Raw genomic sequence first — 19,748 nt, 5'->3', positions numbered from 1 at the left:
CTTGTCATAGAGATAGAAAAGTTTTAATTTTTACTCTCGATTATGGCAATTAACTAACACCGATGGCCACCAAAAAGGTGACTTACCAAAGGGTGTATAGCAAACGGTGCTGTTAAGTCTCTTCCGTGAAAACGTGCATGTCGTGCATTGTATCTGCCTGGGTACATGAAAGAGTGAAGTTTCTGTCTGTCTTTGCAATCATATGAGCGAATTGTGTGAGACTCCAGCCCAGTCTGGTTTGGTGCTCACAGAATAATAGAGCTCTTTTTTTTCCTTTGTTCCATTGATGGAGATTTCCTAGAAGTTGCAGGATATCTTCCTTTTAATTTTTCCTCCACACTCTGACTTATGTCTCTCACCTTTGCTTTCCCTCCATCCCCAACCCGCAACAGTAACTTGCTCCAGGCTCACTTCGCTCGAGTGTCTAGGACAGGGGTGGGCAAACTTTTTGAATCGAGAGCCACAATGGGTTCTTAAACTGGACCGGAGGGCCAGAACAAAAGCATGGATGGAGAGTTTGTGTGAACTAATATAAAATCAAAGTAAAGGAGCGGAGAGGAGAGCAAGAGAACCGAATAGAACAGCCAGATCCAGCCCGCAGGCCGTAGTTTGCCCAAGGCTGGTCTAGGAGATCAAGCAATTTGTCCACCACCAGAACCACGATTCCCAGCATTCCTGGTGCTCCCCGTGCTCTCGGCTTCCGCTTCTGGCCCGAGGCCCCTCCACATGGCCGAGGAACGGACACTGGGCTCACATTGCCAGGGCAACGCCACCAGCATCCTGCCCCGGCCACTATGGGCGCTGCCATATTTGTCATGGAGTGACAGTTAATTTACATATTACTCTTTTATTAGATAGGATTTTTAACAATTTCTTAGTGATTTCTTCCTCAGTACTTCAACTGTCCTTTCTTTTATTTTTCTCTTTCATGGATGCCATGTACTTTGGAAGTTTGTTTAGACCAAGTTAATGGCCTTTTAGGCTTCCTCCACGTGAATAGGAGTTCACTTTTGGAATAATAAGAATTACATGTCACAGGGGGTGGTGCATCAGGATTTTAGAGATGCTTAGGTGGGGCATGGCCAAAAAAAAGTTGGGAATCAATGCTCTAATGACTGAGCAACTGACCAGGGGGGGAAAATATTCTCTTTTTTTATTATTTAAATTCTTTATTGTTTACAGTATTACATAAGTCTCCTTTTCAACCCATTGACCTTTCCTCGCCGCCTCCACCTACCAGCATATGCCCTCACCTCTCCTCCCCCGTCTGTGTCCATTGGTTATGCTCATATGCATGCACACAAGTCTTTGGTTGATCTCTTACCCCCTCACCCTCCACCTCCCTCATAGGTTGGACAGTCTGTTCAATGCTTCTATGACTCTGGTTCTATTTTTTTTCATCAGTTTATGTTGTTCATTATATTCCACAAATGAAGGAGATCGTGTGATATTTTTCTTTCTCTGACTGGCTTATTTCGCTTAGCATAATGCTCTCCAGTTCCATCCATGCTGTTGCAAATTCCTTCTTTTTTACATTCCACTGTGTGGATGTACCACAGTTTTCTAACCCACTCATCTGCTGATGGGCACTTAGGCTGTTTCCAAATCTTAGCTATTGTAAATTGTGCTGCCATGACCATAAGGGTGCATATATCCTTTCTGACTGGTGTTTCTGTTTTCTTGGAATATATTCCTAGAAGTGGGATTACTGGATCCAATGGAAGTTCCATTTTTAATTTTTTAAGGAAACGCCATACTTTTTTCCACTGTGGCTGCATCAGTTTGCATTCCCATCAGCAGTGCAAGCGAATTCCTTTGTCTCCGCATCCATGCCAGCACTTGTCATTTGTTGATTTGTTGATGACAGCCATTCTGACAGGTGTGAAATGGTACCTCCTTGTTGTTTTGATTTGCATCCCTCGGATGATTAGTGACTTTGAGCATGATTTCATGTGTCTCTTGGCCTTCTGTATGTCCTCTTTCAAAAAGTGTCTATTTAGGTCCCTTGTCCATTTCTTGATTGGATTGCTTATCTTCCTTTTGTTAAGTTGTATGAGTTCCCTATAAATTTTGGAGAGTAAACCCTTGTCGGAGATAACATTGGCAAATACGTTCTCCATTGCAGTGGGCTTTCTTGTTGTTTTGTTGATCGTTTCTTTTGCTGTGCAGAAGCTTTTTATTTTGATGTGGTCCCATTTGTTTATTTTCTCCTTAGTTTACATTGCCTTAGGAACTGTATCAGTAAAGATATTACTATGACAAATGTCTGCTATTTTGCTGCCTATGGATTCTTCTAAGACTTTTATGGTTTTCCTTCTTATGTTTAAGTCCTTCATCCATTTTGAGTTTATTTTTGCGTATGGCGTAAGTTGGTGATCTAGTTTCATTTTTTTTGCATGAATCTGTCCAATTTTCCCAACACCATTTATTGAAGAGACTATCTTGCCTCCATTGTATGCTCTTGCCTCCTTGTCAAATATTAATCATGTATAATGGCTTGGGCTGATTTATGGGTTCTCTGTTCTGTTCCATTGATCTATATGTCTGTTCTTGTGCCAGTACCAGGCAGTTTTGAGAACAATGGCTTTGTAGTATAGTTTGATATCTGGTATTGTGATCCCTCCAACTTTCTACTTCTTTCTCAAGATTGCTGCAGCTATTCGGGGTCTTTTTTTATTCCACATGAATTTTTGGAGAGTTTGTTATTAGTCTTTGAAGTATGCCATTGGTATTTTAATGGGGATTGCATTGAATCTATAGATTGCTTTGGGTAATATGGACATTTTAATGATGTTGATTCTACCAATCCACGAACATGGTATGTTCTTCCATTTGTTTATGTCTTCCTCTATCTTTTTTTTCAATGTCCTGTAGTTTTCAGAGTACAGGTCTTTTACCTCCTTAGTTAAGTTTATTCCTAGGTATCTTAATTATTTTATTTTATTTTATTTTTTTTGGTGCAATGGTAAATGGGATTTTTTTTTTTTTTAGTTTCACTTTCTGTGAGTTCATTATTAGTGTATAAAAAGGCCATAGATTTCTGGGTGTTAATTTTGTATCCTGCTACATTGCTGAATTCATTTATTAGGTCTAGTAGTTTTCTGATGGAGTCTTTGGAGTTTTCTATGTATAGTATCATGTCATCTGCAAATAAGGACAGTTTTGTTTCTTCTTTTCCAATTTGGATGTCTTTTATTTCTTCTTGTTGTCTGATTGCTATGGCTAGCACTTCCAGTACTATATAGAACAGGAGTGGTAAAAGTGGGCATCCCTGTCTTGTTCCCATTATTAGAGGAAATGAGTTTAGTTTTTGCCCATTGAGTATGACGTTGGCTGTAGGTTAGTCATATAAGGCTTTTATTATGTTGAGGTATGATGCCTCTATTCCCACTTTGCTGAGAGTTTTTATCAGGAAAGGGTGTTGGATTTTGTCAAATGCCTTTTTTGCATCAATTGATATGATTATGTGATTTTTGTCTCTCAATTTGTTTATGTGAAGTATCATGTTTATTGATTTATTGATTTGCGGATTTCGTACCAGCCTTTCATCTCTGGAATAAATCCCACTTGGTCATGATGTATCAACTTTCTAATTGATACATGCTGGATCCAATTTGCTAGAATTTTGTTGAGGATTTTAGCATCTATGTTCATCAGGGATATTGGCCTGTAATTCTCTTTCTTTGTAGTGTCCTTTGGAATTAGGGTAATGCTGGCTTCATAGAAAGAGTTTGGAAGTGTGCCTTCCTCTTGAATTTTTTAGAATAGTCTGAGAAGGAGAGGTTTCAGTTATTCTTTGGATGTTTGGTAAAACTCCCCTGTGAAGCCGTCTGGCCCTGGGCTTTTGTTTGCTTGAAGTTTTTTGATGACTGCTTCAATTTCCTCCTTAGTTATTGGCCTGTTGAGATTTTTTTTATTCTTCTTGGTTGAGTTTTGGAAGATCGTATTTTTCTAGGAATATGTCCATTTCCTCTAGGTTGTTTAGTTTGTTGGAATAGAGTTGCTCATAGTATTTTTTTACAATCCTTTGTATTTCTGTGGGGTCTGTTGTTATTTTTCCTTTTTCATTTCTGATTTTGTTTATTTGGGTCCTCTCTCTTTGCTTCCTGGTGAGACTGGCTAGAGCAGCCGTGGGCAAACTACGGCCCACGGGCCGGATCCGCCCGTTCGGCTGTTCTATCTGGCCCGTGGAGCCGAAAGAGCGGAGGGTTCTCTTGCTCTCCCCTCCGCTCCTTTACTTTGAATTTATATTAAAACAAATAAGTAAATAAAGTGTAATTTATATTAGTTCACACAAACACTCCATCCATGCTTTTGTTCCGGCCCTCCGGTCCAATTTAAGAAACCATTGAGAAATGATGGCTGGGCAGTAGAAATTCTTTAAGTCTAAGAATAAGTGAGGAAGAGGTGAGGAGAGCTTTCTTCTGTGTTCTCCGCAGTCATTCCACTGTGCTTTGCTTTGTATACACTTTATTTACTTATTTGTTTTATTCATTCATTTATTTACTTATTTATTTTGGTTAATCCTCACCTGAGAATATTTTTTTTCCATTGATTTTAGAGAGAGTGGAAGGGAGGGGAGAAACTGAGAGAGAAACACTGATGTGAGAGAGACACACTGATTTCTATGCACTTAAGTATCTTATTGGGGCTCAACTGTGCAAATGCAGGAGTGCCTCCCATCTCTTGGGGTAATGCTGGGAAGGCCTCTCTGTCCTATTAAGGCATATCAGAATTGCAAGGCGGTTAGCAAAGGCTAATGTTCAATATCACAGGCTTACTAGTGTACAATTTGGACAGAGGAATACCTGATTAAAAGACTACTTTTGAAAAAGAAAGAGAGTGCTAAACAAACTCTAGGAAAGTGGTTACCTCAGGTGTGGGAAGAAGGAGACAGGACAGCTGAGACAACACAAGAATATTTACATAAGTTACTGTCAGTGTGCTGGTTCTCAAGTTGGCTGATGGGTTCATAGGTGTTCACAGACAAATAAAAGAGAGCCATTTTGTGACCTTAAAAATCAGGATGAAAGGAAAGGAAACAAAGTATAAGAAAGACAAGGAAAAGGAAGGCTCTGGTACCTGAAAAACTTAGATTCAAATACCAGTTCTGCCACTTACTGCTTATGATTAGACCACAACTTCATTATTTATAAAACTAGATGCCTGGTGCATGAAATTTGTGCACTCAAGAGGGGTCCCTTAGCCCAGCCTGTACCCTCTCACAGTCCAGGGAGTGGGCCTAAGCCGTCAGTCGGACATCCTTAGCTCAGCCGCAGAGGCCAGAGAGGTTCCCACTACGGCCGCTGGTCTCGCCAGCCATGAGCCCAGCTTCTGGCTGAGTGGCACCCCCCTATGAGGGAGCGCACTGACCACCAGGGGACAGCTCCTGCATTGAGCATCTGCCCCCTGGTGATCAGTGCATGTCATAGCAACCAGTTATTCCACCATTCAGTCAATTTGCATATTAACCTTTTGTGCCTGTGGGATTGGGCCAAAACTGGCTCTCCAACATACCCCGAGGGGTCCCAGATTGCGAAAGAGTACAGGCCAGGCTGAGGGACCCCACCAGTGCACGACTGAGGCCAGGGAGGGATAAGAGAGGTTGGCCAGCCAGGGAGGGACTGCAGGAGGGCTCAAGGGCATGTCTGGCCCATCTCGCTCAGTCCCAATCGGCCAGACCCCAGCAGCAAGCTAACCTACTGGTTGGAGCATCTGCCCCCTGGTGGCCAGTGCATGTCATAGCAAACGGTTGAGTGGCCTTAGCATATCATTAGCATATTATGCTTTGATTGGTTGAACAGATAACCAGATGACTGGACACTTTGCATATTAGGCTTTTATTATATAGGATGCAAATTATATTAGATTAAATCATATGAAATTAGTGATATTTGATCTTTTTTTTGTCTACAATCTACCTCCCAGTGTTGTTGTAAAGACAAAAATGAGGAAAAGTCCAGACCAGGGGTGGGCAAACTTTTTGACTTGAGGGCCACAATGGGTTCTTAAACTGGACCGGAGGTCCGGAACAAAAGCATGGATGGAGTGTTTGTGTGAACTAATATAAATTCAAAGTAAAGGAGCGGAGGGGAGAGCAAGAGAACCGGATAGAACAGCCGGATCCGGCCCGCGGGCTGTAGTTTGCCCACGGCTGGTCCAGACCTAACAAGCATTAAGAGCTCAATAAATGTTGCCTGTTATTTTTCTCTTCAGTTCTTACAAATGTGTCAATATTCCTTCACATGAAGCTACTTCTCTTTTCTCTAATAACTGCCTTCCTACCTCTATCAAAAGTGATGAAGAGCATCAACCTGTGAACCAAAGAGTCCTAGGTTCAATTCTGGGCAAGGGCACGTACCTTGGTTGCAGGATCCTTGGGCCCTGGTCCTGATCAGAGGCAACCAATTGATGTTTCTCTCAGGTTGATGTTTCTCTGTCTTTCCCTCTCTCTTCCATTCTCCCTAAAAATCAATGGAAAAATATCCTGGGGTGAGGATTAAAATAATAATAATAATAATAATAATAATAATAATAAATAATAAAAGTTTAAAAAAAAGTGATGAAGAATTCCAAAGTCAGTCTCTGGATTATATATAACTACTGACTTATGGGAAGTTGTAAATTATATCTAATTTTTGGATAATTATTAAAGCTAGATACTTTATTAAAAATACTAGGGGCCCAGTGCATGAATTCCTGCACCTTGAAAGGAACTGTGGGCTGTGAGGCTGCAGTGGACACAGGGGCGGGTCTTGGCCCATCCTCCGCACTCCTGCCCAGCCCCTCCCGCCGCTGCCCTGGTCCCCTGTCTGCTGGTAGTCCCGCTCCCGCTGCCACTGCTCCCAGGCGCTGACTGCGCAGACCCCACTCACACCTGCTGATGGCACAGAGCGATTGGGACTGTTGCCAGCAGCGGGTGCAAACAGGGCTGGCGCCATCAGTGGGTGCAAGGAGCGGTTGTTGCCCCAATTGCTCCTCAGGAGCAGGGGGATGTGGAGAAGCCCTCAGGGGCGATCGGGGCTTGCAGCCACTGCTCACACCTGCTGACCTGGTGCTGAGCGATCGGGGCCAGTGCGGGCAGCGGGTGCAAGTGGGGCCAGCGCCGGCAGCAGGGGTAAGTGCGAGGCAGGACCATGGCATGCAGGAGCAAAGAATTTTCAGTAACCACCAGAGGCTCGCCACAATGACAGCAACTGGCACCCCACCTTGGTCTGATTCCCCCACTCACCTGCTCCACAATCCCACCACAACCAACACCCGCCATGTTCCACGCACGCCCCCTGGTGGTCAGTGCACGTCATAGCAACTGGTTGTTTGGTTGTTCCGCTGTTCGGTCTATTTGCATATTAGCCTTTTATTATATGGGATAACAACCCCCAAAGAAAAAAATAAAAAATATATCTAACACAGACACACACAGATATAATGGTATATACTTATATCCTTGTTCTTTCTTTAGCTGACTTTCCTGTCCCAAGTATAACTGAGCTTGGAAACCCAGCTACAAACATCAAAAGAATAATTTGTTCAACCTCTGGAGGTTTTCCAAAGCCTCACCTCTACTGGTTGGAAAAGGGAAAAGAATTAAATGCCATCAGCACAACAGTTTCCCAAGACCTTCAAACTGAGCTCTACACTATTAGCAGTGAACTGGACTTCAATGTGACAAACAACCACAGCTTCACATGTCTTGTCAAGTATGGAAACTTAACAGTATCACAGATCTTCAACTGGCAAAAATGTAAGTCACATCCTAGGAAGTTTCTACTGTGGAGAATCTAAAAGGAAAATAACTCAGCCAGATACAGTTTAGAATTGTGCATATAGACTTGGACTGTATTTTTAGACATGCAAATAAAATGAAATAAAATGTTATTGTGACATAGTAAGGTCACTCACTATACAATGTATGACTATGTTACTAGATTAATTTTATTTTCTTTAATAAACATTCTAAAATTTAGAGTCCATATAAGTGCTATTCATCAAATAGTCATCTTAGGAAGTTATTACGACAATGTTGTTATGCTTGAAAGCACTAATATTTGTCCTTAGGAACTGCCCTAAGGGCTTTGGCAGTTTCTTTTTGGGCATTGCCTCTCCTTGGTCCCATGGCGTCAATCACTGTCTTTTGTGGGTGACAGTGTGTTTAAAGAACTACTGGTTCATTCAGAACCAAGTCTAGTGAAGGAGATGAATAAAAGCAACCGTGGACAATGCCTGAAAAAATAGGTCTTTTTTGAGCAAATATCATGACCAGTTACTTTAAAAATGGTAAACTTAGAGAATTCTCTTTTCTCAAGAAGTGAAATCATCTGTAAATATAAAATGGAAAAGATTGGGTTTATATAAATTTATGCATGACAAACCCATAATGGCTGTTACAAGAGAACCCAGATACTCGAGATACATGTCTTACTTGTATGCCTGATTATATAGAGAAACGACAGGCCTCTTTCCCACCTCCCAGCCCCACTCCTAACAATGTGTTTTGTGGCTACATAGTAAGAAACAATACACTGAGTTTACTATACAGTAGTATGTAACTGTAGAGTATAATATATAATGTATAGTGTGTCTTATGAGTTGCTCTTAACTGTAGTAGAGAAGATATTTTAGATAGCCTCATATTTCATTCTAGTGAATAATTTACTCTAGAACTTTCTGTCTTGAGGTGGATTCTTTATTTTCCTCAATAAGATAATGAGATAAAATTTGCCAGAGAAAAATAGTTCAAATATATAACAAATTTTGATGATTTTATTTATAGTCCAAACTCCTCTCTCTCAGTCACCTTTATGTATTCTCAAAAATGTGTAAAAATTAATCTGAATCATATAGTAAATATTATCCATTAATTCAGCATTACTTTTCACTTAATTTATCATTATTTAATCAATTTTAGATTATGACTGAGGTGGGAAGTAATACACAAATCAGTAATAGTTTCAGTCATATTTTATTTTGGACATTATTTACATTTGGAATATGGGTATATATGATATTCTAGGACAGAGGTTGGAAAAATTTTTCAGAAAAGGGCCAGATAGAAAATACTTTAGTCTTGTAGGTTATATGGTCTCTTGCAACAGCTCAAATCTGTTGTTAAAGGATGAGAGCAACCATAGACAAAACATAAATGAAGAACATTGCTATGTTCCAACAAAAATTGTATTTTTAAAAATAGGTGGTAGGCCACATTTGGCCTGTGCATGGTAGTTTGCTAATTTATAGGAAATAGAATGTAGCCCTTCATAAAAAGGTGGAGCTATATTTAAAGATGACATTATTAGACTACCAGCTTTATCATCTTTTCCCTAATAGGCCTTCTCTCAATTCTTCCTTCATGCTAAAGAGGAGGAGAATCCTATTTCAGTCTAATTCAAAAATATGAGTTCTTTGCCCTATTTGATCTACATTCTCTATGATTAATGAAGAGATGATTAAGTGTATGTGTTTATTCATTCCTGTAGTCAATCTTTAGGTAGTTACCACATCGCAAGCATTTTGCTAGATACTAGTGTTGTCTCTATGGTAAGAGAGCTTTAGTGTATAAACACTTCAAACCTTGTTGACTGGACTGAAGGCATCACTTAGAGTCAAAGCAAATAATGCATTTGTGTGTGATCAAGGACTGACTGCATAAGCACACATAACTTAGGTGTGCAGTTCATAGAAATGTTACAAGCCAATGTGAGTAAAGCTTTACTTTATAAGTATACACTAAAAAAAACCACCAAATTTATTCATTAAATAAATTGGGTCTATGATTATTTAGTCTGGGCTTGCCAAATTCGTTAGTCCTTGATGTACTAGTTTGTGTGTTTGTGTGTGTGTGTGGGGGGGGGGGGGGTAAATTAGAGAGTACCACACATAGTGTCTCATAAACTATATGTGCAGATGTCCTCACATAATAATGCACTTGGATTCTGGGTCTGCTCTGTATGTATTACCAAGTTCCTAATTGGCATTATGACGGAACCAGCTTGCCGTTACTGGTTCCTCCTTCTTTCCTTTAAACACACATCCTCTCTCTAGGCAGAGGGAGGCTTAAGGATGAATGGGAGTGACCTCTCAGAGGAAGTCAGGAGTGAATCAGAACTGAAACGTTTAGAATCCCAAGGTAACAGCAGGAGTTTCTTTGTTATTTTGGGTGTCATTCTGGTCTATAGTGACCAACATTGGTAATCACTTGGTGTCTCCATGTACTTTAGAGAAAAAGAAAAAACGAACTTGTCCTAGTCTCCTAGGGGGTAGGTGCACTATGATCAGTGTGTATTTTAGAATGTATATGGCAGTGTGTAGGAATTATTAGAGTCCAGGAAATCAGAGGCAAAGCAACCATTATGGAGGCTAGTAGGTAGGAGATGAGAAAAACCTGAACTAGGACAGTTGCTACAAGAGAGTTGGGGGAAATGAGTTGATTGCAGAGATATTCTGAATATAGAATAGAAAGTCCATGAGAGCCTACTGTGCACAAACACAGGCTTCACTCTTATTTGCGTAACTAATGGTGTTGCCATTCACTGAAATACGAGAATCTGTGTTAGATATGCTTTGGAAAGAATATAGTGAATTCAGTTTTAATCAAGTGAGGTGCTGGCATCCAACCATCTAGTCAACAGCTGGAAATACAAATCTGGAGCTCAGAAATGGGATCAGAAATCCTATATAATAAAGAGGTAATATGCAAATTGACCATCACTCTAACCCACAAGATGGCCGCCCCCATGTGGACACAAGATGGCCACCACAAGATGGCCTGCAGGGGAGGGCAGTAGTGGGCAATCAAGCCAGGAGGGGAGGGCAGTTAAGGGGGACCAGGTGTGCAGGGGAGGGCAGTTGGGGAAGACCGGGCCAGCAGGGGAGGGCAGTTGAGGGGGACCGGGCCTGCAGGGGAGGGAAGTGGAGGGGGACCGGGCCTGTAGGGGAGGGCAGTTGGGGGGGACCAGGCCTACAGGGGAAGGCAGTTGGGGGGGACCATGCCTGCAGGGTAGGGCAGTTGTGTGGGACCAAGCCTGCAGGGGAGGGCAGTTGGGAGTGACCGGGCCTACAGGGGAGGACAGTCGGGGCGGGGCGGGGGGGGGAGAACCAGGCCTGCAGGAGAGGGAAGTTGGGGGCGACCAGGCCTGCAGGGGAGGGCAGTTGGGGGTGACCAGGCTGGCAGGGGAGGGCAGTTGGGGGGAACCAGGCCTGCAGGGGAGGGCAGTTAGGGGCGACCAGGCTGGCAAGGGAGGGAAGTTAGGGGTGACTGGGCCAGCAGAGGAGGGCAGTTGGGGCAACCAGGCCTGCAGGGGAGGACAGTTAGGGGCGACCAGGCTGGCAGGGGAGGGCAGTTAGGGGCGACCAGGCTGGCAGGGGAGGGCAGTTAGGGGTGACCAGGCCTGCAGGGTAGGGCAGTTAGGGGCAATTGGGCCAGCAGGGGAGCAGTTAGATATTGATCAGGCTGGCAGGGGAGTGGTTAGGCGCAGGGGTGGGCAAACTTTTTGACTTGAGGGCCACAATGGGTTCTTAAACTGGACCGGAGGGCCGGAACAAAAGCATGGATGGAGTGTTTGTGTGAACTAATATAAATTCAAAGTAAAGGAGCGGAGGGGAGAGCAAGAGAACCCTCCGCTCTTTCGGCTCCACGGGCCGGATAGAACAGCCGAACGGGCCAGATCCGGCCCACGGGCCGTAGTTTGCCCACGGCTGGGTTAGGGGGTGATCAGGCTGGCAGGCAGAAACAGTTAGGGACAATCAGGCAGGCAGGTGAGCAGTTGGGAGCCAGCAGTCCTGGATTGTGAGAGGGATGTCCGACTGCCCTCGAGGGGTCCCAGATTGGAGAGGGTGCAGACTGGGCTAAGGGACACATACCCCCTGTGTACAAATTTTGTGCATCAGGCCTCTAGTATAATATACAGATTTAGAAATCATTTAGAGTTTCAAACCTTGGGTGTGGATGAGATCACCCAGGAGGACTCGGGTCAGTGGCAAAAGAATGGGACAACAAATGGAACCATGGGGAACAACAAAATTTAAAGGACAAAAAGAGGAAGAAGAACCTACAAAAAAAACCAAAAAAAAAAAAAAAAAAAAAAAAAACTGAGTCACAACCAGAAGAAACAGAAAAATGTGGTGTCATAGAAGTCCAAGGAGGAAAACATTTCAACTTTTGAAATTTATCCACAAGGCTTGGTAATCAGAAATATGAGAAACAATAAGTTAGTAAGTGTTTAATATTTATTGTAAGCTATTCCAGAAAAACCGGAAGAAGATGAGCTACGAATATTCCTTTTCATTTGTGTTCCTGCCCTTTCTCCAGATGTTGTTGCTAACTATTGCCCCAAGGGGTTGAAAAATAGATGCTGTAGCAGCTGCTCCTGAGCAGGAGGGACAGAGCAGCACCACATGCACCTTTCTACCCACCCCACCCCCCACCTACATCCTTCCTTGTGTCCCTGTGTTCCCTCTCTTCCCTGTGTTCTGCATCTGATAGCCAGGATGATCCTACCTAATACCAAGCCACATCCATTCTTAGTTCTTTGCTGAGCCTCTTCTACCATTCCAGAAACTCTCTAGGCAGTATGGTGAAAAATGTGTATCTGAAAATGAATGCAGAATGAATGCTTTAGGTAGTTACTAAGAGGTGTGTGTGTGTGTGTGTGTGTGTGTGTGTGTGTGTGTGTGTGTGTGTGTTAAGAGAACATGCTAAGAGAAAGGGAGCAAGCATGACAGAGCTGGATAAGGATAAATAAGATACGTCTAGAACACAACATCAACTGATTATTAGTAATACATAGTAATATCAGCTATAAAAATGAGATACAAAGACAGGGTGGCTTTTAAAGTATCGCCTTAGAGTTCTTTTTATGCTAGCTTAACTCAGTAAGTACAAAAGTTCAAAATTTACTTTTATTTTTCACATTCAATATCTGACATCTGGATATCAGCTGCCCACAAGTATATATATGATTTGTGAGTTATCAAAGAAAATGCTATCAGCTGAGTATTGGAGAGCTGACCAGGCAAAGAAGTGAAAAATACTCTTTACAGTTCTGTCAAAATAAGAGGCATACAATGGGTATCAAGCAATTGGAAACACATTAGAGCTAACACTATTCTTTTTCCTTCACAGCTGAGGCAACACCATCTCCTTTTAATCAGTCCTGGCTCAGGATCTTAATCCCAATGATTGGGATTTCTGTGATCTTTGTTACTGCAGCATTTTGTTATTGCCACCTGTGCAACAGTAAGTGCTATCCTACTATCATCCTGTAAGCCAAGTTCTATTAGTACGGTTTAGCATCTCTCTGAGATTTTAAGCTATTTTCATTTTGGGAAAGTCTATGGAAATTTCAGTGTCTCCTTTTCATGGCTCAGCAAGTTCTGTTCACTCACTAGACAGACATTTATTGAACACCTACTATGTGCCTGGCATTCTACCAGGCAATGGAGTTACGAAGATAAGAAATCACTGCCCTCAAGACATTAAATTCTAATTTAGTCCTTAAATTTTCCCCCTAACTTTATAATATTTTCTTGGAGACACTGAGGCTTGCTAACTAAATGAAAACATTTCTGATGTAATGTGATATTCTAATTTTTGATTCAGAATTTGAGAAAAATCATAAATGACAAGATCTGGGGGACAGGAATCATTTTCTTGGAGAAGGGTAAGATGCACTAACGGAGTTGAGAAACTACATAGCCACGAGTGATTTTACCAATTCTCAATTCTACAGAATACATTTTTGGATGAAAGATCAGGAGTGGTTGAGGAAAAAAGATACATCTAGGATATTTTCCCCTAAAAGTTTAAAAGTTTGGCCTTACATTTATACTTCCTTCAATCTCTAATTAAATGAAGAGGAACTGCTAGGCCAGAGTTAAGGTCAAGTTTGCCATGAAGGAGTATCAACCTTTCTTGGAGGAGAAATTATGTACACTGAGGAAAAAAATGGGGGGGGGGAATCTACTGATTTTCTCAACCTTCAACACAAAAAAATGTCAAAGGTCAGAGAAAACTAGAGACTCTTTGTTATGAACAACTCAACCCATGGGTAGGATAAGAAAGGTCTGGTGGCTCAAGGATGTTTCTGATACAGACTACCCAGCCTTATCTCTCTAGTTCAGGTTTCCCATCCTTAGTACTATGGACATTTGGAACTGAATAATTATTTGTTTTAGGATGTTATTCTGTGCGTTGTAGCATGTTTATCAGCAACCCTAGCTCTACTCCCTTTGTATCAATAGCACCCCTTGCCCCAGTAGTGACAATCAAAAATGTCTCCAAGCATTGCAAATGGCCCCTGTTGGGAACACCCCTTGCCCCAGTAGTGACAATCAAAAATGTCTCCAAGCATTGTAAATGGCCCCTGTTGGGAAGGAGGTGGAAATCACCCCAGTTCTAAGCCAATCTGAAGGTTTGCTGAAATATATGGGCAGTTTAAGGGAAATGCACCTAACTGAATTTTTATTTTTTGTGTTTATCTTCAAGGAGCTGCAAGGAGAGTGAGAAGAAGGAATAGGGCGAGTATGGGAATGCAAACCATCTCCCCTATCATCTCAGGATCTGCAGAAGCATCAGGCTGAACAGAACATGTGAAGGTAGCTCCCTTTAGCTCTTCTCTACCATAGTGGGACATATGAGATCATGGGCATCAGGAGGCATGGGGTTTTCTTCCTCTCAGTAGCAAATTTAAGATCTTCTTCTTATTACCCCACCTTCTCATAAACCTCTTTCAGATTACTCTAAACAAATGACTGGCACCTCTCTCTTCTTTCCCTGCAATTTCCTTCTTATAACCTCCTTTGCTGTTCTATTCTGCCATCTTGAAATGTTCCTCTCTTGTCAGCCAATTTAATGTCTTTCGTTATATACAAAACACTTAAGTTCATTTTGAAGTAATATTCCTGATCTAACTCCTTATTCTAATAATCTCGTTTTCTCTGTTTCCCTCAGTACTGATGGACATAGATTCATGTCATTTATGAGTCACTCTATACTAACTCAGCAACACCTTCATTGTTCTCTCTGCCTTTTAGTAACAGAGTCATCCTAATGATCCAACCACAGAGCCAAATTTCATAAAGAATTATTTCTCATTAGGTTGGTGTTGCTCAGTGGTTGAGCATTGACCTATGAACCAGGAGGTCATGGTTCGATTCCCAGTCCGGGCAGATGCCTGGGTTGTGGACTCAATCCCCAGTAGGGGGCATGCAGGAGACAGCTGATCAACGATTCTCTTTCATCATTGAAAACATACCAACATTTGCATCATGGGGGTGCTGGAAGGAGAAGAGAGGGAGCAAGAAATTGAAAACCTACTTGAAAAAATAATGACAGAAAACTTCCTTAACTTTGTGAAGGAAATTCACGTATAAGTCCAGGAAACACGTAGAGTCCTTAACAAGATGAATCCAAAGAGGCCCACATCAAGACATATCATAATTAAAATGCTAAAGGTTAAAGACAAAGAGAGAATCTTAACCAGTTAACTGCCATGCATCAAAATGGAAACCATCCCCACACGCCATGATATTTTGAATTTAATTTTTAAAAATCATCTGACTCTGGAGTTGAATAAAGGACGTCATCTTCCTCTTCTTACAAGGTGCTTGGTTCGATTATTTCTTCATCTGATGCCATTTATGGGGACTGAATTTTATTTGCACAATATAATATATTACAACTATAAATTCAATAATAAAATACTGATAATTTTCAATTCTACGGAAATATCAACAAAAGCAAGTACGAAATAAAAATAAACCATCGACACAAAAAGCCTCGAAAACACTAAATTTTGTTGATGCTCCAAAGACGATATCTGTAAAAAAAAATAATGAAGAATGCACACCATGTTTACCATTTTAGGTGTGAAATTCATGATAACACAAACAAATCTCAAGTGTCACAATGAACCAAAAAAAAATCTCAAGTGTCACAGTGTTTATCTCTTGCACTTCTGAGTGGCAGCCCTATACTAGTATATCAATATTGGAATTTCTTCCATATGCACTGGAATATTTACAAATTTAAGTTACCATAATTTTCTTTACAACCCCAGAGATGTCACTAACAAGTGTGATTTTAAAATTGGGCTACCAGAGTTGATATGCAAGATTTGCAACTATAGATACGTGTGGTGTGTGGGGAAGGTCCAACGCTTGTGTCTATAGACATTTACGGCATACAAAGGGTTAAAAGCAGCATGAGAAAATAAATGAATGAATGAATGAATGAATGAATGAATGCCAGCAAGAGAAAGACAGTTGGCTCCCTATAAGGGAGTTCTCTAAGACTGTTAGCTGATTTCTCAACAGAAACTTTGCAGGCCAGAAGGGATTGGCAAGAAATATTCAAAGTGATGAAAAGCAAGGACCTACAACCAAGATTACTCTATCCAGCCAAACTATTTTTTAGAATGAAAGGACAGATAAAGAGCTTTCCAGACAAATAAAAGCTAAAGAAGTTCATCACCACCAAACCAGTATTATATGAAATATTAAGAAGAAAAAGAAAAGATTAAAAAAAACATGAACAATAAAAGGGCAATAAATACATATCTATCAACAACTAAATCTAAAAAAGAAAACAAAAAAACAAATAAATAAATGAACAAGAAGAACAGAAACAGATTTATGGATACAGAGAACATGTTGCCAGTTGCCAGATGGGAGCAGAGGAGGGAGGATGGGTGAAAAAGGTGAAGAGATTGGGAAGAACAAATTGGTTGTTACAGAATAGTCATGGAGATGTAAAGTACAGCACAGGGAATATAGTAAAAAATATTATAACTATATATGGTGTCAAATGAATATATTTATTGAGATGATCACTTAATAAGTTATGTAATGTCTAATTACTGGGATATACATCTGAAACTAATATAATGTATGCCAACTGTAATTGAAAAATAAAATGATAATTCAGTATACAGATGACGTCTTATAGAATGCACACCTTAAACCTACATAATTTTATTAACCAATGTAACCCAAATAAAGTCTACTTATTTATTTTTTAGTGATTTTTAAAATATGTTTTTATTGACTTCAGAGAGAAAAAGAAAGGAGAGAGAGAGAATCATCAATGATGAGAGAGAATCATCAACCAGCTGTCTACTACATGCCTCCTAATGGGGATCAAGCCCGCAACCTGGGCATGTGCTCTGACAGGGAATCAATTCTCTTGATTCATGGGTCAATGCTCAACTACTGAGCCACACCCAATAAATACAATTTAAAAAAGGAAAAGGAAAAAAATCCTATCTAATAAAAGGGTAATATGCAAATTAACTGTCACTCCGTGACAAAAATGGCAGCGCCCATAGCCACAAAGATGGAAGCATCAGCCGGAGCCACGGAGCTGGCTGGAGCAGGTGGGAGCCAAGCCTCCTGCACGCCCAGGCCAGCCACTGAGGGAGACATGCAGGGAGTGCAGTGGGGAGACATGTGGGGAGTGAGCGAGGTTCCCTGTCTGGGGGTTCCAAATCCGCCCGTGGTTCCTTTCACCGCTGATTCCCCTCCTCGCAGGTATCCTCCACGCAAAAGCCATTCCGTGCAAATATGTCATGTCCTAATGGGTGAATCCTAAACCGAATGGGTGTCACATCTGGGCAACCTAACTCCCATTAGAAAAAGGACCTGGGAGGAGGGATTTAGGAATCACGAAGCCATCCTGACCTGCTCGGTCTCCGGAACTGCTGTCAAACACAGGCAGTCTGAGACCCTCCTAAACACCACCTGAGCTAAACCTGAGAACCAAGATATTTTCAAGGCCCAAAGTTGATGGCGGTAAGGGAGCAGGGGAGCAAAGCAAGCAGAACAGCCAACTCAACCAAAAACTCAGGAGCCTAAGATAAGGCAGAGAAATGTCCTGGCCACTGATGCTCTCCCGCAGATGTGGTGCCCACACCCAGCTTGGGGGAGGGGGTGTGTACGTGCAGAATTTAAGGCCACAGGCAGGAGGGAAAGTTGAAGCATGCCTAAGGATTTTTTGTACATGTCCCATAGTCGAGAAGCAGAGTCACAATCAAGAAGCGATGTCTTACCTCAGCGCTGGGGTGTTTAAAAGTATCTAAAAATAGCAGTTCCATCACCGAGTCCACTGCTATGTTTGCCACCCACGGGAGGCACGCAGAGAACTTTCAGGGCAGCCCTATAACCTCCGGGGACAGCAGCTCGGGAGAGGAAGAGACTGCAGCATTTCTCGTGTCCAAAGAGCTACGGAGCAAACTTTGGCCTATCCGGAAGCTCAGTGCTGCTGGAAGTTGCTGGCCCCACCTTCTCCAGCATGGTGGAGAAAGGCTGAGAGAGGAGAGGTGGATACGGTGGCTCCAGTGGTCCAAATCCTGTCGTTGTCTCAGTTACCTAGCCTCTGCGCCCTCCAGGACAGCCTCAGTACCATTGCAGAGGAGGCTTTGGAGAGGGAAGTGGTGAGGAGAATGTTTCTGACCCTGAATACCCAGTGAAACTGCTTTCAAGAGCCTTTCTAGGGCTGGCAGATAAATGCAGCAATGAGGGAAGAATAATGTCTCAAAACAAAGAGGTTGGTGTGTTTTTTTTTCTCATCAGCAAAATGTGAATATTACCTAAACCACAGACTTTGCGAGAATTAATTTAAATAAAATTCCAGAAATTGTATAACAGCCAGGCTGAAGTGGATAGGTTGGTTGAGCATGAGCGTGGTCCTGTGCACGGAAAGGTTGCAGGTTCGATTCCAGGTCAGGGAACATACCTGGCACATACCTGGGTTTCAAGTTGGATCCCTGGTCAGGGCTCCTAAGGAAGGCAATTGAAGGGATGTTTCTTACATTGATGTTTCTCTCTCTCTAGCCCTCTCCCACTCTCTTTAAAAATCAATGGAAAAATGAATTAATGCCATATCTATAAATGTGGATAATCTAAAAAGAAAAAAGGAAGAAGTGGGGGGGGCCCTAACCAGTTTTGCTCAGTGGATAGAGCATCAGCCTGCAGACTGAAGGGTCCCAGGCTCGATTCCGGTCAAGGGCATGTACCTTGGTTGTGGGCACATCCCCAGTTGGGGGTGTGCAGGAGGCAGCTGATCGATGTTTCTAACTCTCTATTCCTCTCCCTTCCTCTCCATGAAAAAAATCAGTAAGATATATTTAGAAAAAAAACAAACATGGTAAAAGAGGTTGAATAATTTAAAGCGTGTAAAATAATATAACTTTTTAGGGGCATATATGTTATTTATACTAATAAAAGGGTAATATGCTAATTAGATCAGACATCTTTTGGACATCCATCTGGACGTCCTTCTGCACAAAGCCACGGTGGTGGGGGCCGAGGCAGAGGCCATTAGGGGCAATCAGGCCAGCAGGGGAGGGTACTTAGGGGTCACCAGGCTGTCAGGGAAGGGCACTTAGGGGTGACCAGGTCAGCAGGGGAGCAGTTAGGCATTGATCAGGCTGGCAAGGGAGTGGTTAGGGGGTGATCAGGCTGGCAGGCAGGCAAGCGGTTGGGAGCCAGCAGTCCCGGATTGTGAGAGGGATGTCCGACTGCCAGTTTAGGCCCCATCCTACAGGGATCGGGCCTAAACTGGCAGTCGAACATCCCCCGAGTGGTTCCAGATTGGAGAGGGTTCAGGTTGGGCTGAGGGACACCCCTCTCCCCCGTGCATGAATTTCATGCACCAGACCTCTAGTTAAAAAATAAAAGATGATGCCTGGCCAGTGTGGCTCACTTGGTTGGGTGTCATCCCATGCACCTAAAGGTTGCTGGTTTGATTCCTGGTC

The 19,748-nt window shown here is 42.2% G+C and overlaps 2 protein-coding genes across 2 annotated transcripts in view; one reads left to right on the top strand and one right to left on the bottom strand.

The window, feature by feature from the left end:
* Positions 1–16,572, top strand: part of CD80 (CD80 molecule) — a 35,346-nt gene extending 18,774 nt beyond the window's left edge. The window contains exons 4-7 of the mRNA XM_080658355.1: positions 7,463–7,744; positions 13,121–13,234; positions 14,483–14,592; positions 15,095–16,572. Coding sequence (XP_080514481.1) covers positions 7,463–7,744; positions 13,121–13,234; positions 14,483–14,577 — 491 coding nt within the window. The 3' untranslated portion in view covers positions 14,578–14,592; positions 15,095–16,572. The remainder of the gene's footprint in view (positions 1–7,462; positions 7,745–13,120; positions 13,235–14,482; positions 14,593–15,094) is intronic.
* The window catches only part of ADPRH (ADP-ribosylarginine hydrolase), a 51,608-nt gene extending 33,331 nt beyond the window's left edge, over positions 1–18,277 (bottom strand). Inside the window, exon 1 of the mRNA XM_080658350.1 lies at positions 18,042–18,277. The gene's annotated coding sequence lies outside the window, so the exon portion shown is untranslated. The remainder of the gene's footprint in view (positions 1–18,041) is intronic.
* Positions 18,278–19,748: the final 1,471 nt, after the last annotated feature.

This window comes from Plecotus auritus (genome assembly GCF_963455305.1).
Source record: "Plecotus auritus genome assembly, chromosome: 2".
In the NCBI taxonomy this organism is placed as follows: Eukaryota; Metazoa; Chordata; class Mammalia; order Chiroptera; family Vespertilionidae; genus Plecotus; species Plecotus auritus.
Note: the sequence above shows the minus strand (reverse complement) of the source record. Positions and strands in the feature narration are given on the sequence as shown.